At 42.8% G+C, this 27,846-nt stretch overlaps 1 protein-coding gene across 1 annotated transcript; it reads right to left on the reverse strand.

Moving 5' to 3' along the window:
- Positions 1–3,741: 3,741 nt before the first annotated feature.
- Positions 3,742–26,946, reverse strand: CPLX4 (complexin 4). The gene is made up of 3 exons (XM_004059482.5): positions 26,563–26,946; positions 20,955–21,042; positions 3,742–5,249 (listed from the first exon to the last, which is right to left on the reverse strand). The coding sequence occupies exons 1-3, from the start codon at positions 26,727–26,729 to the stop codon at positions 5,022–5,024; spliced, it is 483 nt and encodes a 160-aa protein (XP_004059530.1). The 5' UTR covers positions 26,730–26,946; the 3' UTR covers positions 3,742–5,021.
- Positions 26,947–27,846: the final 900 nt, after the last annotated feature.

Genomic DNA, 27,846 nt, shown 5'->3' on the forward strand with positions numbered 1-27,846 from the left:
AAATGCCTTCTCTGTTGACATAAATTATTATATGGGGTTTCTCTTTTTATTGTGTTAATTTGGTGAATTATATTTATTGAGTTTTGAATGTTAAATTAAATCAACCTTGAATTTGTAAGATAAACCTCATTTGTTCATGATATATTGTCCTTTTTGTGTATTGCTGGATTTTCTTTTCTTTTTTTTTTTTTTTTTGAGACAGATTCTCCCTCTGTCACCCAGGCCGGAGTGCAGTGGTGCAATCTCAGCTCACTGCAACGTCCTCCTCCTGGGTTCAAGTGATTCTTATGCCTCAGCCTCCCAAGTAGCTGGGACCACAGGTGTATGCCACCACACCCAGGTAAATTTTTTGTATTTTTAGTAGACATGGGGTTTCACCATGTTGGCCAGGCTGGTCTTGAACTCCTGATCTCAAATGATTTGCCCACCTCGGCCTCCCAAAGTGCTGGGATTACAGTGGTAAGCCACCACATCCACCCTGGATTTTATTTTCTATTAGTTGTTAAGAATTTTAAAAATTTAAATTCAACAGAGATATTGGCCTGCAATTTTCTTTTTTTTAAATAATGTTTTTGTCAGGTTTTGGCATCAGGATTATATTTGCCTTATAAAATGACTTGAGAAGAATTTATTCTTCCTCTTTCTGAAAGAGTTTGGGTAAGATTGTGCTATTTTCTCTTAAATATTTGATAAAAGACACCAGTGAGGCCATCTAAGCTTGGTGTATTCTTTGTGGGAAGGGTTTTAATAATTATTTCTATTTTTTTAAGACATAAGGTTATTCTATATATCTTGCATCAGTATTTGTGAGGTGCATTTTTTTCAAGGAATTTGTTAAGTTCACCTAAATGCTTGTCAAGTTTATTAGCATAAAGTTCTCCATAATATTCCCTTATCCTTGAATGTCTGTAGGATTTGTAGTGTATCCCCTCTTTCAATGTTGATATTGGTCATTTGTGTACTCTTACTTGTTTCTTGAGCAATTCAGCTAGGTGTCTGTTAAGTTTGTTGATCTTTTAAACGACCAACTTTTGGACTTCTTAATTTTTTCTATTGTTTGTCTGTTTTCTATTTCATTGGTTTGTGCTCTCTAGTGTTTCCATCCTTCTACTTACTTTGCTGAGTTCTGTTATGTTTTTCTGAAGATTATTTTCATTTGTTTGTCTGTTTGTTTCATAGTCAGCAAACGTGGCTGGATTCAAACTCAAAACTCTGTTTCTCTTAAGTGGGCAGTAACAGAATTCTTAATTCAGTTTGTTTAGCCTTCACTGGGCTGCTCAGAGTATGCCTAATCTATGCATAGTTCAGGGATTAGCCAGGATCTTGAAGAGACTTTATACACAGAATTTAAAATCCCCCTCCTATAGCTCTCTCCTTTCTAGGATTCGCTCTTTCATTTTGCAGCTGCTGTGGGCACCCCAAACTCTGCTGGTTCTTCAATACATTAAGGCTGCAGGTTTTCTATCTGAGTTTTAGTTGTCTTACTTGGCTTCAAGTGGGGTCTGCCCTCAGATGAAACCTGTAAGCAAAGGAAAACTCACCAATGCTTTTTCCTTCTTCTCAGTTCAGGTTTCATTTCTCTCCAGTGTGGACCTGCTTTTGGCTGCTTCCAGTGCTTTCAGGCAATTGTTTCTTTGTATTTTGTTCATAGTTTATGGTTGTTATTTGCAGGAGGGTTGATCCAGTAGGAGCTTATTCTCCACTATCAGAAGCTGTAAGTTCTAGTTTTTTCACTTTTAATTTCACTCCTCTCCCTGTGTCTGATGGTTCTGTTTGTAAGCAGGAATTTGGCTAAATTTCTAGTGCCAGGAGCAAAACCAAGGTACTTACATAACTCACAAACTAGATCAGTTGGTTTCTGGGTAACTGAGCTCACTATATCAATAGTCCTTCAAAAGTAGAACTCCTGCTTCATTGTACTGTAGGAGTCCATATCTAATTGGGACTAGACTAAGCAAAATTGGGAAGTCCATTTAATTTGTCTTCTTGGAATTTATTCTTCAGCACCTCTCCCCAGAGTCATTATGGTTCCTTCTGCCTGAATAGAAATGCCCCCCTGGATCTCTAGATTTTTCTCTCCTCTCTTTTAGCATCTATCAAAACTCTCTCTTCCTCCCCGCCACTCCTGGAGCCTGGTGTCCCTTTCCTCAGTTGAAGCTAGTAAAGGACTGAAACCTAGTTCTGTGGCAGTGACAATGGGCTAATGTGCTCTCTTTCACAAGAAAAATCTCCACAGTGACCACCCTGAAACCATAGAATGAATTACAGAAGGTAGAGTAATCCAGCCCCCTCATTTTCACTGTTGAGAAAATGGATTTTCAGATAGTATAAATAACTGGTCTGAGGTCATGTGCTAGTGGAGTTGGGACTAAAATCCTCATTCCTGACTATGAGTTGGCTCAGGAATGGCTTCAAACATCAAGTCCAGTGGCAGGGTGTGGAAGGGGACAGCATTGCTGCCTTCTGCATGGTTGGCTTCACTCCTAGACATGGGCAGTCAGCACTTAATTACCCAGTGGGTTCACAGTGTTCCTACTGTATGATAAGAACTGACAAAAAGAAGTAAGGATGTCTTCCTGAAAAAGAGAAAACTGAGAGGGGATATATCAAAGCCTGAGTGGGAATGTAGGCACAATCTGTGCAGTTTAATTCAACAGAACCATGACCAATGGATTAAAGATGCAACCATTTTCAGCTTAAGACAAAGAAGGATTTTCTAACAACTAGAGCTGTCTACAAATGGAAGAGCTGGTGGTTAAATTTCCTTGGAGCAGCAGATAGTGACTTCTGTACCACTGGAAGCTTTCAAATAAGGCTCAACTGGGACAATTTGGGAAGGGTCCCTTTATTGTATGGGAGATTGGAATAGATTCCCTCGTAGTCCTTAATAATTGTTGGATTCTAGGTTTTGATGATGGGAGACCTTTTTGTGCTCATCAACGTCATACAGCACAGACACCTATCTACCCTCTAGAGAGAAAGGGGCTTTCTGGATGCCCTAATACATGTCCTCCCTCTCCCAACCCATACACATGTGATTTGGTGTTGATTGGGGTGGTGTGGTTTGGCGTGGTGAGGGGTGGTTTAGTGTGGGGTGGTGCGTTGTAGTGTAATGTGGTGTTATAGGTTGTGGTCTGGTGTAAAGTGATGTGGGGTGATGTGATATACTGGGCTGTGTTGTGGGGTTGTATGGTGTGATATGAGAGGAATCATGGCCAGAGTCTTCTAGCAGCTGTGCAGCTTCATTGAGACAACAACCAAATTGCATTGGAGTAATGTTGGCAGTCAAGAGGAAGTGCCAATTTAGTGATTTCCTTAGCAGAACTGGCTGCATCTTTTACAAGAAAGCACATCTTCTTTGTCATCCTGAGGCTAGAGTGTGGAACAATTTGGCAGCTGTAGTATTTTATGTCATACAAAGTGTACAGATATCAGGCCACATACAGCACCTCTCACCCATCCATTCTACCCACCTCATCAACTACAGGGCAGAGTCAGGCATTAAACTGAAAATAAATGTTATCTATTATATTGTAGTTTTTTAAAAAGTGAGTTTTTTAAAGTTTCTGCTACAAAACAAATCACATCTCACATGCCATTTCTGATAAAAGACAAGCACGGTTTTAAAATGTGCCCATGGCATCTGGGTTTGTGGACTAGAAGGCTAATCAGCCTCAATCATTGCACCAATGTTCTCCCAGGAATTTCCAAGACAGATTAAACTTTGCTAAGGACCATAGGTTTTGGACCTCTATTCATTTGTTTTATTTGCTTATTTTTATTACATGAAACTTCTTGTACAACACATTTGAGAACTCTGGGTTTAGAACAACTTAGACCCTAAGTTTTTCGTCTCAGTTTCCTTTTCCTTTGATAGATCTTTATTCACTGTATGAACAGAGTCACCAAAAAAAAAAAATCAGTATTTTGTTTTGGTTTGGTGGGCTTTAGCTAAATAGCTCGAAGTGTTTCAATGGTAATTGTCCTAAGTCTTTTGAATTATTCCTTTTGAAAGAGAGCAGATATTAGGGGGGAAAAATCAGTGTCTACCCTGAAAGCTTGTGGCACCAAATGACAGTGTGATTTACTGGAAGGGAGTCTAAAGGGGTGGGATGGGAAGGGACAGGAGAAGAAAAAAAAAAGAGAGATAGGGAGAGAAGGGGATGAGAGAGAGAGAGAGAGGTTGGGAGGAGACAGAGAGAGATTGATTTAACTTCTTAATGCTGTCTGTTAGTCTACCCACTTTGTTCCCATTGCTATCACCAAGTTCAGACAAGGAGAGTTAAGCTCAACTCAAGAAGAGCAGCCGTCTGCCTGGTTTCCCTCTGCCTCTAATTGTGCCTCCCTTGGTTCCATTCTTCACATGGCCACTAGAATGATGATCTCCATTGCAAAGGGCTAGTGAGGTCTATTCTCTGCCTCAATTTGTCATTGTTCACCACATTCGTGCTGCCGCCACTTGGCTGAGAAGCATCTAAAGACCAAACTTGATGAGTATCACTGACAAATTCAAGGATCCTGGAGGTGAGGGGTGGGGGTGGTGACCTTTGATTGCCCTGGAGTCTGTAGGCTCAGCTCCCTGTGGGAAACCCGGCTCCCAGTGGACACCTTGACTCTCCACATTTCTCTCTGAAGGGACCTGGTGTCCTGCGAATAGTTGGACAGGGTGAGAACTTGGCCTCCAAGGAAGAAAGCTGGAGAGGAAATGCCCCTTGCTTTTGTTTCTTCCTGGCTCATCTCAAGGTCTTTAAGCAGATATGTGTTCTGCATCATCATTTACAACTGAAATTTTCCAGTTTATCTCATTTATAACTAAAAGGAAAGTAAGGTTCCTGCTGCAAGGTGCTAGCTAAACGCTCTGCCAGGAATACTTAGAACAACCAAATTATTGTCTGTCAATGGATCATCGTGGTTTTCCTAACTGTGTTCACTACATTAAAACATGTACTGCTTGAAACGTCCCACAAGAGAGTGGTCTTTTCCAAGGATGGCTGGTTCCCTCCCTCCACCCCTCCCACCCCTCACATCACGGAACACTTCTGCTCCGCTGTCTGCTTGATTTCAGTGAAGGTGGCCTGGGCTTTTTCTTTTATGGTATCCAAGTCCATGTTCTGGAGATTCTGTATCTGCCCAAGAATAGAATCTTTATCTTCTTCCTCTTCTTGATCTTCATCTACCATTTTCCTGAGATCTTCAGGTAAATCCACATCATCTCCAGCCATCTGGATTTGATTCTCATCCATTTCACTCTACGTGAAAAATAAATAGAGATAGATAAATAACTCTAAACTACTAACTCACTAACTAAATAAATTTTAAAAGCAGCAGGAAAAGGTCTTTAGAGAATACAGGAAGTGAGTGGCACTCTTGGCCTTGCAGCAGAGCCTGGTCCTGATGGCAGTTGTGGGGGCTTCTGTAGGGAGGTCCTTTCTTCACGGCACCTTGCATCGATCAGAACCTTCCAGCATGGTGGTTCTCCAAGTGTGGTGCCTGGACAAGCAGCATTAGCATCATCTAGAGCCTGCTGGAACTACAAATTCTTGGGCCCCATCCCAGACCCACTGAATTAGGAACTCTGGAGATAGAGCCCAGCCATCTGGATTTTTTTTTTTTTTTGAGAGGGAGTCTTGCTCTGTTGCCCAGGCTGGAGTGCAGTATCTCGACCTCAGCTCACTGCAACCTCTGCCTCCTTGGTTCAAGCAATTCTCCTGCCTCAGTAAATCTCAGTAGCTGGGATTACAGGTGTGCACCACCACACTCGGCTAATTTTTTGTATTTTTAGTAGAGACAGGGTTTCACCATGTTGGCCAGGCTGGTCTCAAACTCCTGACCTCAGGTGATCCAACCACCCCGGCCTCCCAAAGTGCTGAAATTACAGGTGTGAGCCACCACTCCCAACCCCATCTGGATTTTTAAGAAGGTCTTTCTCTCTGTGATGCTGATACACACAAAAGCTGGGGCATCACACCCCAACTCTGCCTAAGGGCAGCTTTGCAAGTCTTGCAGACTCTATCAGCCCCATGCCAAGACCCACTCACCTGGTTGACCCCACTGTAGAGGATGAGGTCTCAGTTTATAGTAACTAGACAGTATGCATTAATTCACTCATCACACCTTAGTGGCAACTTTTGCTTAATCACGGCTCTTTTCCTCCCTTCAACTAGACAGGGAGCCCCTCATGGGCTCTTGTCAGATTCAACTTTCCACCGTTAGCACCTGGACTGGAGTCTAGCACACAGCACACGTGTATTAAGTGAACCATCAAGGGCATGGTCCCCACTCAGCATACTGGCAGTCTAGCCTTCGGTGTTGCTGACGCTGTCACAAGCGCCTTGCACATTTCATTTTGTGATTTTAGGAGTGTCCGTTCTAGAATTTCTTAATGCATGCTGCCTGGTCTTTGAGATTCCTTTATTTATTTATTTTTTTAGACAGGGTCTCTGTCTTTCACCGAGGCTGGAGTGCAGTGGTGCAATCTCGGCTCATTGCAGCCTTGGCCTCCTGAGCTCAAGCAATCCTTCCACCTCAGCCTTCCAAGGAGCTGGGACTACAGGTATGCCCCACCATACTCAGCTGAGATTCTTTTACCACTTAGGCTATAGAGTCTCTTGTTCTGTAATGAGAGAGGAGTCTAAAGAAAAATATTCTCTGGGAAAGGTTAACAGTAGCTTACATCCCCAGATGGCTGCTGTCAGATTTTTTGGAGATCAGGTTGTAACATGAGGTGACCTGGGTTTCAGGGAAACAGAAGATTAAAAAGAGTGTCAGAAAAGCTAATGAGAGGAAAGATCTATGTTAGAGCCACCTGAATATGTTGTGACCAGCCTTAAATTTGTTACCAAAGCTCATGAAAAATCATATTAAAAAATGACGATCTTAGTCAAACAGACTACATTGCTTTAAGAAAGATTTCTGCACCTGGTGACTTCTGAGGTGGAGTTAAAGACAGCACCTAAAGAGAGATCTGAATTCTCCCTGTCTGGGTGCTATGTAGGAATGATCAGAAAGAAACATCAGTTGTCTCTAGGTCCAAACAGCACACCAGGTAACCTGTAAACTTCATTCTTCATCTGGAAAGTGGGTTGGAAGGACCAGATGGCTGAAGTCTTTTCCAGTTCTAATACTCTGTGGCTCCCATCCTTGGAGGGGCTGAAGCCCAGCTGCCTTTCCTCAGGGCTCTCTTCTTTGATTCGGTTCCCTGGGCAGAGTGACACAGGAGTCTGGCTCAAGAAATAGCTTGAGAAGCAGATTTCTGATGCAGGAGGAACCACTGATTTTGGGAAGGACAGTCTTCACCCAGGCCCTCCTTGGAGAGCCTGGAGGACAGTCCCACTCTGCGCCAGCCTCCGGAGATAAGTGAAGCCTCTCCCTGCTCTTGGCCAGGGCCTTGGGCCCTCCAAGTGCTTAACGGATTAATTAGTTCCTGGTCAAACTGTTGTGGGATTAATTAGTTAGTTAATCCTTAGGGGCTCCCAGCCAATTGTGCATTTCTATTTATTTTTTATTTGCCTTCCCTAGCGGCTGCTTTCCTTGCTGATCGTCTTCTGGGACTTTTTGCAGGAAGGAGAGGAAAAGCACAAGGTGGACGACTTATTCTCAGTTCATGCAAATGTGGGACATCTGCCCTCTCTTATGCATCCTGAAATCAAATGCAAGTAATCTGAAAAGACATTCCCGGGAATTCTGGCCCCTTCCCTCAGGTTGGTAGTAAGATCCCCAAGCATGTCACCAGGTTTGAACCTGGACAGGGTAACTGCTGTGGGCTTGCAGGGATGGGCAGCTAGACGGGCTAGAGGAAAGCGTGTCAGCCAGCCAGGAGTATAAAACACTGAACACACTCATGAGGGCTCACGGGATGGTGCTCGCCTGCCTCCCATTCACAGGGAGACTTCAGCGAGGCCACCATCTATGGCTCTGCGGTGCTTGAAGAAGCTTTGGGATGGTTTCCTCCTTCAAGGGTGACTCTGAGGTTTGTTTTATCCTTGTGCTTCTTGCTCAGGGAAGGGAGAGCAGTGCAATTCTACCTTGCCTTATGCAGAGGATCTTGATTGCCCTAACTTTTATCAAAGCGGTTCTCAAAGTAGTTCTCAAAGTGGGTTCTCCAGGACAACAGCATCAACATCTTTTGGGACTTTGCTAGAGATGCACGTGCTGGGACCCTGCTCAGACCCACTGAATCAGAAACTCAGGGCTCGGGCCTCGCAATCTGTGATTTAACAAGTCTTCCAGGTGATTCTGGGGCTTGCTGAAGTTTGAGAACCCCTGCTCTACATTTCTTGAAGACAAGGGCTGTAACTTACTCATCTTTCTGTCTCATAACCCAGCAAAGTTTCTGGCATGTAGACACAGACAATTAAATGTTTACTGAATAGCCGGGCATGGTGGCTCAAGCCAGTAACCCCAGCTCTTCAGGAAGCTGAGGCAGGGGGATCACCTGAGGTCAGGGGTTCAAGACCAGCATGGCCAATTTGGTGAAACCCCGTCTCTACTAAAAATGCGAAAAATTAGCAGGGAGTGGTGGCACACACCTGTAATCCCAGCTACTAGGGAGGCTGAGGCAGGAGAATCACTTGAACCTGGGAGGCAGAGGTTGCCATAAACCAAGATCACACCACTGCACTCCAGCCTGGGCCAAAGAGAGAGACTCTGTCTTAACAAATAAATAAATATTTTTAAAAATTAAAATAAATGTTTACTGAATGATTCAATGAATCTACTGTCAGAGAGGATAACAGCCTTAGTAATACTTAAATTTGTAGGTCCTCTTTACTGTAAAGAGCTCTGTTTTCATAGCTATCGGTTTATCTTTATAATCTCATTGGGGCATCGCAGCCTAAATTGCCTGAGTGAGCACATTAGTTCTACCACTTATAGGATGGGTGACCTGGGGCACTTTGTATAGATAGCCTCTTTGAGCTTTATTTCCTTGTCTGTATATGGAGAATTGCATTATTTGCCTTAGAGCTGTGGAAGGTTAATTAGATGGTAACTGAATTATTTAGAATCTGTTAAGCACTCACTCAGTAGTAGCTATTCATAAAAATAATAACCTTCAGAGGTGGGCAGGGGAATTTGCTGTGGGCAGTCTTGCACATGGGGTTAGCTCTGTGAGGAGGCTGTGACGTCCTGGCACCTTACCTCTGACCTAGCAATGACTCCTACCTTCACCCAAAGGCTTGGTTTTTCTAACAAGCCAGGCTTAGTCATTTCCTCTTTAGCACTAGGCTCTCTATTCTAGGAGAAAGCTACCTAGCCAGCCCTAGCTCCCCTTACCTCTTGTCAGGCCCGCCCCTGATTTTTGTGGGTGGCAGAACATAAGTGCTGATAGAAGTTCCTGGCTTACAACCTGGCCCTCTTTTTTTTCCAGTTCCTGGTGCCAGTGCTCACTGGGAAGGGCCTTGGGACCTTGGGTGCATGGCCCCTACCCCATTCCTCAGGACTAGTCTGCCTGGCCACTCTCAGGAGCACAGATCTGCATCGGAGGCCTGAGAATGCTCTGGAATGCACTTAGGCAGGGCGTTTGGGGTCCTAAGCAGCTTGAGCGTAGTTTACAAGAGGGGTGTGGGCTCTGCCTGGGCTAGGCCCTTTGGCCCACAGGCTCTTCACCCCATGTGAAAGAGTGTGTCTAGAAGAGAGACCAAAAGAGCCCTCTAAAACATGGGCCCCAGGGCAGTGGCCTCAGATGTCCAGGTCCAAAGGCAGCAATGGGTGTAGTCAATGGCTGTGGTCAGAGAGTCCTGCACTCACCATTGATCTAGAAGTACAAGGCTACTGGCCCTCCACTAGAGCATGGCTGCTTCTGGAGATGATTCTAGTCTTGAAGCCAATTACTCTGGGCTGCAGCCTGTGCCATGGACATCTTATGACTAAAGGTAGGACAACCAGACAAGGCCGTTGAGTGGCTAGAGGAGAAAATGATGCCCTCTGGAACCAAATGTGGGCCTGTAGCCTCATTAGCTCTGGATCCTAACTAATTGAGCTAGCCCTAGACCTAGAACTTGCTAAGTATTCAAGTGTCTCCTTTGTAAAAAGTTGCAGCCTATCCAAACCGTTTTCTGGTGGAGGCAGCCTAGGAGAATGAAAGATTGTGGGATTTGGAGTTAGACATGGGTTCGAGTCCCAGATCTGCCATTCACCAATGCATGACCTTAGGCAAGTCGACTTATGTTTCTGATGTCCAATGGAAGGGCCACTTAGAGGACTGTTGAGCAGATTGAATGAGACATGCTGTGAAACAGCCTCGCAAGCATCTAAGCTCTGGACAAATGGTAGCAGTCGTTATGAATATTTTAGAGGAAAGAGGGCAGCTCAGTGTCAAGATCCCTGCTGAAAGGATCCCTGGGATAAAGAAGGCATGGACAGTGAAAGAGACGGTGGGAGAGTATCGGCCCTTAAGAGAAAGATCCGGGACACAGCAAGCAATTAAGAAGCATAAATGGGATTTATACAGTGGACACAGCAGCCTTGTTTCCTCTCTTCCTAATGAACCACCCTGCTGACAGGACCTTGTCTGCAATTCAAACAATGAATGTCTTGTCCACACGTTCTGCTGCCCATTGACAAATCTTGGGTTGGGGAGACCAGGAATATTTGGACACAGTTCACACTTCAAGGAAAAGAAGTAATGCCTCATTACAACCCCCAAATACAAGTGCAGTTATAGCCAATGTGAATCAGCATCACTACAGGCCGGAAGCAGCTCCAGGGAGGGAGGGAAGGCTCAAGGATGAGAACCGTGGCATGAATGAATGAATGACTGAGCCAGCACATAATTAGGGGACTTATAGGCTATACTTTGTTCTTAGAGGCTCTGTTTCAGAGATCTTCTCATTTCTAGAAATCTTATCAATTTGGGATATTGTTTAATGCAGTTAAGAGCTAATTATTTTTATGCCAGCTGATGAGAATCCGTTTTAATCTCTTGCTTTTAACTAGACTTATTATCTTTATGGCCAGTGCTGAGTACCCCATTATTTAAATAGCTCCATATCCTACCATTGTCATTTCCTGTGACTGATGCCTGACCTTTCACCAAAGGATAAACATGACCCTGGATTTCAAGACTCACTACTTCCTAGACCTGGATAAACTGGACTTCTCTTTTACCAAACTTGAGATACCATGATAAATTATCTTAGATGGTTATGTCTTCAAAAAGCTGAGCATTCTCCTCTCGTCAGAGTCTAGTTAGCTAAGCATGTTGTATAAGCAAATACCAGTGTGATTGATATGAGGTAGATTTGATTTTGTTTTTGGTTTATTCACTTATTGTTGTCCACAGGATACCAAAAGCTAGAAGAATAGATTTCTTTCACATGGAGGAGTTCATGTAGCGTGAGATTGACATAACTGTGAGGATCATGGACTTGAGCAGTCAGGTACTTGTCTTCATAAACCACTCTCACTGTCCTGGTTATGAGTGAGGCTGCTGCCCTCAGAAGCTAGTGTGTGACTGGTGTGGAGGCCCTGGGCTAGGGCATGCTGGCTGCTCCTTCTGCTGTGCCCCGCTGCTGCCCTTCCCTCTTTAGCTACTTAAAGAGCCCTCAGCACCCCTAGAGTAGGACAGATGGTGTGGATTTGTCTTCTTGAAGAATAGGCATCAGTTTTCAGTTTGATTGAAAGTGTGCATGCGTTGGGAGCTACATGGAATGAGAATTTCTAGATACCAGCTGTGCACATCTCATACCTCTTTCCCTTATGAAGACATTCCATAGGGACTCAAGAAGCTCCCAGAGGCCGCATATCCAAGCCTCTCACTTACAGAGGAGGAAAGTGAGGTCTCGAGAGGTAAAGATTCTTGCAAAAATGTCATTCTGCTTTTTAGGGGATGAGAACCTAGCACAGCTGCCAGAAGGGTCTAGCGAGAAAACATGGCCTGTGGGCTCGGATTGTCTCATGGTAGAATCTTGCTCTGCCATTTACTGGCTGTGTGACCTTGGAAAGTCACTTTCCCTCTCTGAGCAGGCGTTCTCATCTGTAAAGGCGAAGTGATATCTACCTACCTCACAGGGCGCTTGTGAAGATGACATGAGAAAGCTGGTGTGGCCAAGCAACACGTCTTGAAATCCTGCTTCACTAGTGTCCAGTGACTGCTTCCCATCCCCATGCTCCCTGTAGACATGTAGTCCATTGCTCTTTCAAGGACATGAGTAGGAGGAGCAAACCGAACTGGGGCAGGGTTAGGAGGGGAAGGAAGAGATGGCGGCTGCTGGGGCCTCTGATGGCCTTCCCACCGCCTGGCCACCAGAAACAGCTGCTCAGAAAGCAGGAGGTTTCAGTGTCTCAGACCCTGCTGGGCAGCCCCAAGAACTCCTAATCTGAAGGGGTCTGGCAAAGGAAGGTTCACACAATCATCTTTGTTATTTTTTTTAAGAGGCAAATTTTACATTCAACTGTAATGGAGCTTTCAATGTGACACATTTAAAGAAAACTCTGTTAAGTTTCTCCTATATGCATCTTTATTCGAAATGAATGGTGCCCTTAATACGGCAGACAAACACCAGGTGTAACTAAATGATATAGCTCAGCAGGGGTCACAACATTATTTTTCAATGACTAACCTAGATTGACAATTCTGTTAATAGGATTAGGGTTCATTGTGGAACTGTTTTCTCTTATTAATTTAGCTTGACTTACATATACATTTTAAATTGGCCAGGGAGAGGAACACATTTGCTTTTAGAAAGAATCTTGTAGCTTCATTTAAAACATATTGCTTCCTCTGCTTGAAGAAATATGGTGTTTTAATTATAAAACAAGGAAACCTTTGTGTTTTATACAAAACTACAATATCCAATCTGGACTAGTTCTTTTCATAAAATTGTATTTTAATGTAACTCTAATGGCAGGTAAATTCTTTCTGTTGTTTTGACACTTTGTTCTTTGGGCATTTTATTTTATTTTATTTTATTGAGATGGAGTCTCACTCTGCTGCCAGGCTGGAGTGCAGTGGCACAATCTCGGCTCACGGCAACCTCCAACTCCCTGGTTCAAGCGATTCTCCTGCCTCAGCCTCCCCAGTAGCTGGGATTACAGGCATGCACCACCATGCCCAGCTAATTTTTGTATTTTTAGTACAGACGGGGTTTCACCATGTTGGCCAGGATCGTCTCGATCTCCTGACCTCGTGATCCACCCACCTCGGCTTCCCAAAGTGCTGGGATTACAGGGGTGAGCCACTGCGCCCGGCCGGGCATTTTTCTTTCTTTTCTTTTTCCCCAATAACATCCATTTACTCAGCAATCTGTGTGTGTGTGTGTGTGTGTGTGTGTGTGTGTGTGTGTGTGCAATTTTCTATATCTCAGGCACCTTGCTAGGCACTGAGCACAGAGATTTAAAAGTCGGTCCATTTTTAAAAGGAGCACACAGTAGGTGCAGATATTTAGGGTCATAAGATGATGTAGGAGACATGGACTCAAGATATATGGGGACATGGAGGAGGATGGCCCAATCCAGAACTAGGTAGAGGGAGGGAGATCATGGAAGGCTCTGGAAGAAGTGGCACTGACCAGCATCTTACAGAAAGGAAAGGCCACAGGGAGCAGGGAACGAAGCAGGAGGAAGTCCTAGTCCAGGCAGGGAGTAGTAGCAAGAGGTGAGGCTGGAGAGACAGGAGCCATATCATGGCATACAGGACAAGGAGTTTGGATTTTATTCTAAAAGACATAGTGGTCTTAAACAAACAAACAAACAAACAAAAAACAGGAAAGAAACAGGATCAGATTTGCATTTTAGAAACCTCAGTATGGAGGGGGACAAGACTCCAAGTAGAAAAGCTATGGTGAATTGAGAACTCTGAATTAAGATGACTTGGCGATTTACTGGACGTGCAGCTGGAGCAGGGAGGGAAGAGGCAATGGTGACATCTGGTAGCCAGCCTGGGAGATGATGGGCTTGTCGGGAGAGTCACCCATGGAAGTGGAGCCTATAGGAGGAGCAGGTTTATGGGGAGAATGAGCAAGTGAGTTTTGGATGTGAGCTGGTTCTACCTGTGAAGTGTCCAAGGAAAGGTGGCTGCAGTTATGAAATTTCGGGAGAAGATGTGGTCTGGAGGTATAGATTTGAGAATCATCAACATGTAGGTGGTAGCAAAAAGCAATGGCAAGGTGCAGCCCTCGAGGACAATGTGCAGGCTCGAGTGAGAAGAAGAGCCAGCCAAGGGGGCACCCTGGAATATCCCACAATTTGCAGGCAGACAGAGAAAGATAACTCATAAAGAAGAAGCAGTACGAGAACAAGAACCAGAGGGTGATGTCTGCAAGTTGAGGAGAGAGAGGGCTTTAAGGAAGAAGCGATCACCAGGGCTAGAAGAAACAAAGAGGCCCCAAGAGAAATTAAGGGAACCACTTACTGTATTTAGACAGACACTGAACATCTGGAAGAAGAAGATTTCAGCAGAGCAGTGAGAACTAGTCATTTAAGGCAAGACACCTAAAAAGCCATGTTTACTCAGAAAGTACTGTTTCCTTGTTTTAGATGGGAGAGATTTGACCTCCTTTATTAAGGAGAGGCCAATCAAGAAGGAGAAACTGAAGATACAGGATCTGGAATAATTAGTGGTGTGCGATCCAAATCTAACGTGAGCATCATGGATGACTTTAGGCATTTTAAGTCCTCTGATGACCTATAATTTGACAACTAGAGGAAATCGACATAATCTGGATAACTGTACATGAACATTATAATGACTGGTATAGATACATGTACATATACATACTTACTGCAGATTACTGCAATTTGATTACTGCCCTTATTTAATTACTTATCTGATTACCAAAATTAACAATGGTCACCAAAAGACCTTAGTATAGCAAATAGTACTGTCACTAACAATTAATAAACTTGAGACCCAAGACCTTTTATTGTTTATCTAGAGGGCTATGGCTTATGTTGCTCCTTTTCAAAGAGTCTACATTTGCTTTTCCCTGTCAGCAATAGAGTGAAACTCTTTTTCAGAGGAAACACCAGCCAAATAATTTCTTTAGAAAATACAGTTCTAATTCCAAAATGTGACATAGTTATCCTCATTAGACCTGACAGCTCCCGGGAAGACATTTTCTCAAATCTGCTCCCCGTCGGGCCTTGGTCAGGGGAAGGGTCTAGAACTGAATCCTGCTGTTATGTAACCGCTGTGGCGGTGACCCTGGGGAATTGTGAATGAGGCACCCAGGGGGTCATCCCTCATTAGCTGGAGGACATGTTAAATTCGTCCAATTCCCTGTGGGCTGTTAATACTATTACTATGAATGCTTACCCAATATGGGCTTCAGAAGACGGCACAGGCTAAGTATTCTGCAAACCTGGCAGGGAGGGGACGGTTATTAGGAACCCACTAGAGTCCCAGTGACCCCTGCTTTCTGTCTTGTGCCGTTTTCTTTGTCAGACAGTCTGTTCAGTTCTAAAGTCTACCACCAGGAATCTGATGCCCAGTTTAGAGGGATATGAGGAGAAGGGGGCACGAAAAAGTCCTGGATGAAGAGTAAGGAGGCTTGAGTCTCCATTTGTCACAGCAAGCTTTGTGACCTTCGGAACGTCCCTACATTTACATGATCCTTATGGTTATGTATTGAGTGCACACATATCGTATGTGCTTTTCCGGATGTAAAAAAATAAGTCTATTGAAAAGAGAAACAGCACTCAGACACTGGTGTCGAGGAGCCAAAGTATTGTGGTCATCCAGGAACCTGAACCTGTTCTAGGAAAAGAACTTAGAAGGTTGGAGGGAAGTGATGGTTGGCATGTTCCTCAGATGACCTTGGAAGCCAAGCCCCAAAGAGGGGACTCATAAGGACTTGGGAATCTGTTGCTCTGTTTCCCTCCGAATACAGCAGTTCCTTTGGTTCAGCCCTCAGTCAGCCCTCCCCTGGCCTCAGTAAGAGCCAGCACTGGCAGGCCTGCCTCTCCTCTCCTTCCCTCCGGTTCTCTGGACAGAGCACCATGCCTTGGGCTTGTCAATCACATCTCCTAGTGACCCAGATGGGCACTGTCTGGCCTTCCAGGGTCTCCTTGCTCCTTAATGAAGCATCTAGGAGACAAAACCCTACACCTCGCATCCCCACTGTGTTTTTCTGATGGTTTTTCTTTTTTTTTGAGATGGAGTCTTGCTCTGTCGCCCAGGCTGGAGTGCAGTGGCCCAATCTCGGCTCACTGCAGCCTCTGCATCCCGGGTTCCAGCAATTCCCCTGCCTCAGCCTCCTGGGTAGCTGGGATTACAGGGGCCCGCCACCATGCCCGGCTAATTTTTTTTTTTTTTTGTATTTTTAGTAGAGACGGGGTTTCACCATGTTGGCCAGGCTGGTTTTGAACTCTTGACCTCAGGTGATTCGCCCACCTCGGCCTCTCAATGTGTTGGGATTACAGGCGTGAGCCACCGCGTCCGGCCTCTCTCTAAGGATGGCTTTCTAAAGGTTCCATTACGGAGATTCCTCTGCGTAATCAGAGACAGACTTTAGGTACCTACAGTTCAATAACAACCAGCAGCTAAGCCACTGGGTAAGCTGGCTGAATTCAGTATTAGAATAAAAAGCATGGCACTGGAGGCCTGGGGCATGATTCTGCCGCCCATAAGCTTCATTTATTCAGTCATCTCTCAAGGCTGAAGATACCAGTTCCTTCAGCCCGCCCTCGATTGCTGTCGTTTCAGAATCTCTCTGCAGCCTGGTCACTGCGGAGACAGCGGAAACTCGGCTGTTTGCGAGCTCCCTCTCCCGTTATGCCATGGGAGGATAGAAAACGCACGATCTGGTCCTTAATAACAAAATAGTAAGACTTTTTTTTCCTTTTCTTTCTTTCCTTGTTGTTGTTTTGTTTTCCCCCCCATCCCATCCAATGACCTATCAAGACTTTTTTTTTTTTTTTTTTTTTTTTAAGTCACCTCTAAAAATTGGTTTCTGCCCCTCCCTGGTCCTGCCACCACCCGCAGCCCGGGTTCCGCCTCCCGCGGGTGCCAGTGGCCGCGGCGCTAGGAACACCAGGGGGCGCCGGCGTCGAGGATTCGGGGCCCGCGCTGGCGACCGCTGCGCCCTCCTCGCTCCAGCCAGGATCTGGGTTGGACGGGAGCGGCTGTTCTGCATAGCCTGGGCAGACATTAGCCTGGGAAACGTGTCTGTCCCCCGCAGCCTCTTTTTCGCCACATGGGCCATCGAAGGGTCACTGTACCCAGAGCCTCGTCAGTGCGGGGACGCGGGCGGGAGGGTAACGTGCGACAAGTGACAGCGCGGGAGGCAGAGGAGGCTCCCAAGGGTGGGGCTGGTTTGCAAGCGCAAAGTGTTGCACTGGGGTAGGGGAAGTTAGCCACAGCTGGTGATAACTGGACTAAGTGGAATACGATCCAGCTGATTTTTTAAACTTTTAAATTTTAGTTTTTAAACTGCTCCTTGCAGAGCAGGGCTAACTCAGGCAGTCTGCCCAGAGTAGCCGATTTTTCTTATCATATAGTTTTATTAGGTGCTATTTTTATAGCTAGCTACACGGGATTAGAATTTACATGTGCTTTACAAAAAGCAGGCAATTGTATTATTGGTATTTGTAGTATCTTCCATACCATAGGCACGGTTTTGAAACATTGTGTGTAGAATCCATTGTTACAAATGCAACCAAATATAAAAACGCCCTTGGAGGAGGGGGTCCCCACCTGGAAGTAAACTGCAGTGAATGATGGTGTGTACAATGTTCTCAAGTGAAATTCTTATCTGTTTGTTTGGATTGTATTTGGAATTTAGACAGCTACTTGCAGATCTAGGGTCAAACCGTTAGACAACACAGGAGAAATAATATGCTCCCATTTTTTTAAGCCACGTGGAATTCAAAACTGCCCTAAAATTTTGGGGAACAGCTCAAATATTAAGAGTAGAAAGAGGCCGGGCGCAGTGGCTCACGCCTATAATCCCAGCACTTAGGGAGGCCGAGGTGGGCGGATCACAAGGTCAGGAGATAGAGACCATCCTGGCTAACACGGTGAAACCCCGTGTCTACTAAAAATACAAAAAATTAGCCGGGAGTGGTGGTGGGCGCCTGTAGTCCCAGCTACTCGGGAGACTGAGGCAGGAGAATGGGGTGAACCCAGGAGGCGGAGCTTGCAGTGAGGGGAGATCATGCCACTGCACTCCAGCCTGGGCGACAGAGTGAGACTCTGTGTCAAAAAAAAAAAAAAAAAAAAAAAGTAGAAAGAACAAATGCCTTGAAAGGAGGAGCTCTGTTGAAGTCCTTTTGTGAACAAGCTGCTCTTTTTCATGGTTGTAGGGCCTGAGTTCCAGTCCTAAGTCTGTCACAGGAGATGTGGCTTATTGCAAAGCTACTTAACCCTCCTGGGCTGCAGTTATCTCAGGTGTAAAATGACACAGTGGTATGAGATTATTAGATGAGATTTATGGTCTCTTTCATGGTCTATGAGAAAATCAGGTGGGGTCTCAAATGCATTATGCATTTGAAACAGCTGTAGAAAAGGAGCTATATGAACATCAGTAAGCCATGCAATGAAAGACACTGGTGGGCTCTACTGTTATTTATCAACGTCCTTCATGTCGGTCCCTCCCCCTAGCTGGCTTTAGAGAGCAGTAGCCTTTGCAGGTATAGCCACAATCATTCTCCAGAGAGGACCTGGATTTGTGCATTTCATGGCTATCATTTTTTCCTCTTTCCATAGTTTCTGTTGGAAAGGCTCTTGTTTCAAAGGATACCCTGGCACAGAGATTTAAGAATTATTTTTCTTGGAAGAGTACTTAAACCTTACTGCTAAGCCTAAGGGTGTTCACCCCTGAAGATCTGGAAGTCAGCAAGACTGCTGATTTACCATTAGTGGAGAAACAGATAAAAGGCTTGGGGCCTTGAGGCTCAGGAACCTCCATTGTTGCATTGATTAGACACCTAAGGACTGGTGGTCCTCAAGACCCCTGGTTGTTATTATCAGGAAATAAGACTTTTGTGCCCAGAGATCATAATGTCAATAATAAGAGCTCTATTGTCAGGCGTCATACTAGGTCCTTTATATTACATTATCTCAGACAAAGATCCTATGAAGTTAGGTACTTCAGCCCTCATTTTATAGATGAGGATACTGAAGCTCAGATTTTTTTTTTCTATTGCTGCTGCATAAATTAAGAGACTCAGATATTTTTAAAAACCATGTGATATTGCATCACAGAGCTACAACTGAACCCCAATTCTCCCTAGATCCCTACAGAAGAATAACAGTTGCCAAAAATAAATCTGTAAAAAGCCCTACCATTCTGGACGATGCACACCCAGCCAATCGTGTGTGTGTGTGTGTGTGTGAAATTTCTGCTTCATCCCAACAAGTTGATGATGCTTTAATCAGATGGCCCAAGAGCAGAGGCCAGGGGCTTCAGTGCAGTAGCATGAATCCAACTCAATCTTCCTGCCTAGGGTGAGACCACATTGCTAAAGTGAGCCAATGACATCCAGGGAGTTTCAAGAAATTCACCAGACAATGAAAGTGGAAAGGACAGTGTTTAGAAGTGCTTCACTCTTCCAAAATGCAAGCACAGTGAGGAAAAGTTATTAAACCTGAACGGGGCTGGGGGTAGGAAAAGCAAGGCATTCTTTTCCAAGTTCATTGGTTGTGAATGAAATGAGCTTACATTTTATTGTGGGTTTTCCTTCCCTTATTAAGAACAGAACCCAGGTTCCTTGGGCACCTTAGGGATCAACCTCTACCATGTTTAAGTCTTTGGTGATTTCATCAGTGACCTTGCATAGACAGTGGCTTCTCCCTTGTCTAGTGCTTGTAGTTTCTAAAATCAGCTTTTTCTGGGATCTGCTGGGGATCCATGGAAGGAATTGGTTTAGCAGCACTTTCTAGACCACCCAGACTTGGAGATGGCTCTCATACTTGGGATCATGCCCTTTGGAGGGATCTTTTACTTTGGCTTCTCCAGATGGAAGATGTTCTTTAAGGGATGGTGCATCTTTGGAATATGAAATTGAATGACCAGCTCAGAAGGTGAAGGTGGAGTCATTTAGTCAGGTGGACAGGTAGTGAAGGTGGAGTCAGGTGGTATGAGTCAGAGTAGCAAAGTGATAGGCCCTCTGTCACTACTGGATGCTAGCCCTGGAATAGTACCTCCAAGACGTGTTCCACAACATGTCAACGCATTCCCTTCCCACCAGGAGACCAACGACTCACTCGACCACAGCCTACAGCAGTCACCCTCAGCCAGTGCTGAGATGCATAAGATGGTGCTAGGTGATGACTGTCACTACTACATTATTCCCCAAACCAGCAAGCGATGGTTCCTTTTAAATAGAGGTGGAATATCATAGAAAGCAGGACCGTGGGCTCTATCTTTCCTGGCTATCTGGCCCATGGCAGGAGGGTACCTACTTTCTTCATGCCTGTGTTTCCTCTATGGTAAGACAGAGATGATAATAGAACCTAAATGACTTAATACATGCCAAGGTACTCTACCTGGTACCAAGAAAGAGCTCAACCAATGTGAGCTATGATTATTGTCCTTGTTGTGTATTTACATAGAGAAGTTCTAGAACCTTTAGATAAGTTTACATTAAAATGCCATCTATAGGTATTAACTCCAGTTTTTTTTTTAGCAACAGTGGAAGTTCATAGAGGTTAAGTTAAAAACTGGAATCAAGTTTTTATGAACTCCTAGTTCAGTGCTCTTTTCACTATATCAAACATTTCAGTTAGCATATATGTGTGTGCATATATATATATATCCTGAATATGTGTGTGTGTATATCTATCTCCTGAATATATATATATCCTGAATATGTATATATATATATCCTGAATATGTATATACATATCCTGAATATATATATATATATATATATATATCTTGAATATATATATGTATATCTTGAATATATATATATATATATTCATATTCAGGAACATGATCCTTTGTGGATAATCAACCATGACTTCCCATTTTTCATTAATTAAGAAATGGTTAGATGTTTCCAGAGTGTCTTACCTTTGGGAGCCTGTATTTTTCTCTGAGATGAACTCTGAGGCATGCCCTTTCTGCCTTTTTCTGTGTAAATGCAGCATCTCTTTCCATCCTAAAAGTTAAAGAATAAAGGATCAGAAGGATACAGAGAGCTAAGGACATTCCTGCCCATGCTCAGAGGAGCCAGACAGAGGGTTACACCTTCTGAGATGCCACTGCTGGCAGACACTTGGGAACTATGGGATTTTTTTCCTAGGTCCCCAAACGTCTGCCTCTCTGTTTGTTACTCTACTGTCATAACTTTCAGTACATACCTCTAAGTCCCAAAGACAATTTGGTCCTAGGAATCTCTGTGTGATGTGAACCAGGAGATTTTTCCTAACATGGAGTTTTCCGTGGACTGTTCAGCCAAGGACCATGAGCCTCAGAATCACCTGGTGCACCTATGACAAATGCAGCTTCCTGGGCCTGATCCTAGCCCTGCGGCATCAGAATCTCTGGGTGCAGGGGAGGGGAAGCTACATTTTTAGCAAGCTCCCCGGAGTGATTCTTATGCAAACTAAAATAGGGCCACAGTGTCCAGAACCAGGTAGTTCTTTGAAGACCATTGCTGTTGGGGGATATAATATAAACCTGTCTCCCTTCATTGTTACTCTCTCCAGACCCCAATTTAGGCATGGTATTTTCTTCCCAGTTTGGAAGGAGGTAGCCCCAAACAAGGCACAGTATGTTTCCAGAATGTCAGACCGGGTTCCTGCTGTGTGAATGATCTAACTGGACTCATGATGTTGCTGGTTTGAAATGGACGTTCTTGCTAATGATGATTCAGACCAAAGCAGACACCTTTGGGGATGTCCGCAAGGCTCACAAGCACCACCACCCGTCCCTGCTGCCCACAGAAGTGCTTTATTGGTAGCTGAATTTATATACATGGCCCTGCCCTCTGGCTATATTGGGTTAGACCAAGCTCAGTAAATGAAATCTCTTCTTTGAAAATTTGGGATTGGTACTAAGAACGACAGACACTTGCAGTGTGGCTGTCAAAATAACAGATTAACTTGGTAGCCATTGGCTGTCATTTTCCACTAACCTTGTAGTCTGGCGGCTGAGGAAGAACAAAGCAGCCATGCCCAGATAGAAGCAATGGTAAGAGATGGGGAAAGCGTGCTCGTGGCCTCTCAACAGCCTTCTGCTTTCTGGTTTAGGCCCACGTGAGGCCTGATGGGAATTCTACTTGTGGATCTGGTGAACTGTCTTTGCATAAAGCATTATCTGCTTAAAACAAATCCCCTGTTTTCATTTTCAGGTGAAAACTGGTTTCTATGTCTTGACTCCGAGCTTGTAAATAATCTTAACCATTATACAAAAAAACTGAGTGTTAAGGAAGGAGCTGCAGCAAATGATCAGTTTAAACTGATCAAAGGCCCTGGGCTCAGGTGCTCTCTGAACTCATTTCCATCCACAGAATGTCAGGTCTGGAACGGGCATGAGAGAACATCGGGTTCAACCTTCTAGTTTTGGAGACGGACATCGAATAAAGTGACCTGTCCAGGAGATTAGCTACCTGCGGCATGGACAAGCAGCAGACCTTTTCTCCCCATGTTTTACTGTAAAAACTTCCAAACATACAGAAAAGTTGAAAGAATTTTGATATCAAATCCATCTAGATTCTACAATTTGCATCTCACTGTACTTTTTTTTTTTATCACACCTATTCCTCTCTCTATCCACATTTTACTTTTTTGATACATTTCGAAGTTGCAGAAATCAGTAACATTTCCCCCAAACTCTTCAATATGCATGTAATTAACTAGGGTGACATGTTTGTTTATAGTTTCTCTTTTCTTCTTGTGAAGCAAAATTTGTATCCAATGCAATGCACAAATCTCTCAAGCACACCATTCAATGATTCCCCAAAAAGCACACACCTGTGTAACCCAAAAACCCTCTCAAGATAGAAAACATTACTCTCACCTGGGAAAATTCCCCCATTCACATTCCTGATCAAGGCCTACCCCCTAGTCCCAGAGGCAACCACCACGCCTTTTCTACCATAGATTGGTTTTGCCTGTTCTAGAACTTCATAAAATGGAACCATACAGTTCGTCTTTGTGTAAGGCTTCTTTCACTCAGCATAAAATACTTTTGAGATTTAACCTTGTTGTTTTATGTACTAGTAGCTGGTTCCTTTTTATTGCTGAGTAGTAAGTATTCTATTGTTTGCGCAAATACAATCACCGTTTGTCTAGTCATTTTTCTGTTAATGAACACCTGAATTGTTCCCCATTTGGGGTGACAGTAAGTAAAGCTGCTATGAATATTGTTCTAGCTTTTTTTGTGGACATATATTTTAATTTCTACCGGGTAAATAACTAGGCATGGAATTTGCTGGGTTCTACGGTAGCTTACTGGGATAAATTTAGTTTTATAAGAAACAGCACGACCTTTCTCCAAAATGGTCATACTAGTTTATGCCTCAACAATTGAAACAAGAGTTCTTGTGGTTTCACATTTTGGCCAATATTTAATATTTTTTGTCTTTTTGATTTTAGCCATACTGGTGTTTATGGAGTGCTACTTTACTGTGATTTTAATTTTTTCCATTTCCAAGACAGCTGATGATATTAAGCAGCTTTTCAGGTAATTTCCAGTAAGATTTTCATGTACTAATTGGCCATGTATCTATCTTTCTGAAGTATTTCTTCAAATCTTTTGCCCATTGTTTTTGCTTTCATTATTGAGTTATAGGAGTTCTTCATATTTCCTAGATTCCAGTCCTTTGTCAGATATATTTTCCAAATATATCCTCTCAGTCTGGCTTGCCCATTTATTTTCTAAATGGCATCTTTTAACGTATAAAAGTTTTTAACTTAGAGTTGAATTTATCATTTAATAATTTTATGGTCATTGATATGGTCATTGCCAATCTGGGTCATGATACAGAAACCTTCATCTACTTTCAAGTTGCAAAGATATTCTTCTACTTTTTTTTCTAAAAGCTTTATAATTTTGGCTTTTATGTTTACGTGTATCATGCATGACAAATTAATTTTTGTGTATAGTGTTAAGTAGGGGTCAAAGTTCAATGTTCTTCGGTTGTTTAGCACCATTTGTTGAAAAGACTTTCCGTTCCTGGTCTGATTATTTTGGCGCCTTTGTTGAAAATCAAATAACTATAAACCCCATTGATCGATTTGTTGATACTAATGCCATGCAGAGTTACATTCCAGTCCTCCAGAGCCAGTCTACAAATCACGCAGAAAAGCTGGTTGCTCTGTTTATAGTCACATGCAGCTAGCTAGTCTCCCCCCACCAAGTAAAGTGTAAATTCCTGCAGAAGAAAACCCATCTCTTCCATTTCAGTACATTCCTCACAATGCTATGCTCATACTAGAGGTCCAAACAATTACTGAATAAAACGAAGGTCAGAGTCAAGTTACAAATGATATTGTAGAAACTGTTGAAGCATAACTATGGCAAAGAAGCATTTTAATATAATTGAGAAAATGGAGGGAGAAACAGACTATTGTTTTATTTCCTTTCCAGATAGTCTATTTATGTTTAGACCTCTTTCAGTACTAATGTTGCCAGTGGCGCATGCGCGCGCACACACACACACATTGAACACAGAAAATAAAAACGAATGTGCATTATTAAATAGAGTGCATTGCTAAATAGTTTTTTGTTTATAATTCATATAGTCTCCCCACTTCCTACAATGATGAGGATGGGTTTAGGAGGCTTTCATTTGCTAACATTGATTTTAATTATTATATATACTACACTGTTTGTAGCTCTCTCTGCGTTTATCTTGTGATGAATTATTTTTAATGCCTACTACATATTGCATTCTAGGTGGTGAAATTCTTGAAAACTCAAACAATGGACTGAAAGTCATCCCTCTTTATCATAGGGAAGCCAAATGCCCCATTGTCCTGACACTATTTCTTAAATTGAGTGACTACATAAATATATAATATTCTCACACACATATGCAAAAAGCCGAGTAGCTGACAACTCAGTCTGCTGATTGACTGTATGATTTGGCCATTTTGAGCTTTGATCTGTCCAGATATAAAATTAAGGAAAACTAGGACATTAGTTAATCAAATAGATGCCTTATCTGCAATCGGATCTGCTGCTTGAACATATTAGGTGATGTTTTGCATGCTCACAACTGTAGTCTACATTTCTGTTTTCATTAGCCTACTTGATCTGAGAATGTTTGATGCTGATTTTTGTCTTCTATTCTTCATTACACAGTACTTATTTTGCTTTTAAGCTTTTTGTTCTTTTGCATGCCATAGGTAAAATCAGCCAATATTCAAGGAATGCTGCTTCTTTTGCCCAAGTCTTAGCACCATCATTTTTGCTAGTTGCATTGACTGTTTTTTAAAAACCAACTTCAAGTTACTGCAGAGCCAAGCATAATGTATTCTAGGTAGCCTATAAGCCATGATTTCTTTCAGAAAAATACAATAGACAAGGTTTCCACTAAACGTAGTCTTTGTACTTTCTTTGTTTCCTCCAGGTCATTAACCTTTTCACCTATAATCATCTTAGCGATAGGATTTAGGCAACTATTATGTAATTGATCATTAGCAAAAGAGTCCTGGTGGCAAAAAAGAAATACTTTTCTTTTGAAACATATGATAAACATTTAACCTCTAGATTGATGTTTCATTTCTTAACTGATTATTAAAAGAATCTTAATTCTACCTTAAACATTTAAAAATTACACAGAGATTACATTTATTTCAGAATCAGTCTTCAAGTGGTGAAAAGTTGTTGGTGATATTCACATTCTGTAATACCCAATTAAATGTTGCTTATATTTTATATTTTATTTTTGTTATAGTTTATATAGCCAAGAAAATGCCTTTAGTTTTTGGAGGAAGGTGGCTGAAGTATTTGGGGGTGAAGTACATGACATCTGTAATTTACTTTAAAAACTATTATCTACCATCTATCTATTTAATCTATAAGCAAATGTAGCAAACTGTAAGCTGTTGATTTTATGTCATAGGTATATATGGGTATTCGTCCTACTATTCTACTTTTCTGTGTATTTAGAATTTCCATATTAAACAGTCCACAAATCTATTCATAGTCTTTGATAAGCCAAGTCTTATGACATAATTGTCATGTTATGCTTCCTGGTTTTTTTTTTTCTCACATGCAAGATCAAAGAAGCTGCACTCTATGTTATTTTAGGCCCTTTTCTAGGTATAAGGTCTGAATTCTTACAATTTGAAGACTTTCTACGTGCTAAGAGGGTGAAGTTTAGAAAGAATGTAAAGATAGTTAAACCTACCACTTTTCATCGAAATAATTAAATTGAGGTCAATCAAAACATGCCTAGACCAGAAAGTGTTAAGCTGCTTTAAGAACAACATATAGATTCATTTATTATTGTTCATTTCCATCCATACATGTAGAACACAGAACATAGTAGCTGCTGATGTTAGGGAACCGTTTACTTTAGAAGAACAACCTTTCCTTGGGTTAGAGGTAAACGGCAAAAGGAAAGGCATCTTAAAAAGCAAAGAGAAATAAACTGGAGAACTGAAGAAGGTATGGCCAGAATGAATTTCCTTTGCTTTTTAAGGGAAATGAAATAGGATGTACTCACTTCTCCTCAATCATTTGCTTTTGATACTCCTCATACTCCTCTCTAGTCATGCCTTGAGCTGCTGCAGGATCAGATGCACCTCCTTCTTCTTTATTTTCTTCAGACCCACCACCAAATCCTAAATTCTTTACCTGGTTACTTATCATACTTTTCATAAGGAAAGCCATTTTCTCTGCCCCAGAAAAATAAAACCAAAATTCAGACAAAAGCTGAAAAAAAAAAAATCCAAACAAACCCAAGAGAAAACCTCCAAATATTCTCAATGACAGCAATACATTTAAGAGCAAAGGACTTTGCACAGCCTCATCTATTCAAGGGCATACTGATAGAGAAGAGTGGTTTGTCGGCCGTAAGCTGGATTAAAGTGGTGAACTCCTTAGTATATAGAGGCAGATGGTTCAGATTACCGAAGCATACAATCAGAGGCAACTGCCTACCTTCTGAATTAATACACTCAGCTAATTTCACAGGAAAAAGAAATCCCCACATCATCTACCCCTTTCCCTACCCCTTTCTAAATTTTTAATTATAAGCACAGCAGGGCTTCATCAAGAGTCGTTTCAATTAAATTAATCAGAGCTGACTGATTATATAGCTGTTGTGGAATTTCCAAATTCCAGCCCTTGAGCAAAACATCCTGTTGAAAAACTGAGTCCAATGAGACTCAAAACCCAGAATGCTTCATTAAGCAAAAATAATCCGTTCGATCCATCATTTTATCTCATTGGACTTTAAGTACTATGCAAGGATTTGCTTTTTAGTTTGCTTGAATTCGGTTTGCTTCAATAGTTACTGTGTCCCGCACATAAATACACAACTGACAAATGCAAAGACCCAGACAGCAGGTCCTTGGTTTACATCTGGAAGATTATCTTAGCCTTCTCCTGCATGGAAATATTACTTGTCTACATGGAAATGATGTGCTTGACACTTCAAGGCTCTGATCCAGAAGGTAAGACCATTATGTGAGTCAAATCATCAATATGTAAAGGGTCACCTTTTTTCTCTTGCATGAAGAGTGCACCTCCTGGGTGCTCTATTTAAGCTCACTGGTGTACTTGGATGAAACTGACAATGTTTTGTATCCCACCAGATTCTCTATGGCTGTGGTTTTCTTCAGGTCAAGGGAAGAATTGAGTATGGCTAAGACTTTAATCTACACTAGTATCTTTCTAATTAAAGCATGCCAAAGAGGGTGGGGTGGGAAGGAAGAGATGTAATCCATTGTGATTTTATCTGAAGGCATGAGTCCTCTCAGAAACCAGGTGATTATCTCTCTGATCA

The sequence above is a fragment of the Gorilla gorilla genome, chromosome 17 (genome assembly GCF_029281585.2).
Source record: "Gorilla gorilla gorilla isolate KB3781 chromosome 17, NHGRI_mGorGor1-v2.1_pri, whole genome shotgun sequence".
In the NCBI taxonomy this organism is placed as follows: domain Eukaryota; kingdom Metazoa; phylum Chordata; class Mammalia; order Primates; family Hominidae; genus Gorilla; species Gorilla gorilla.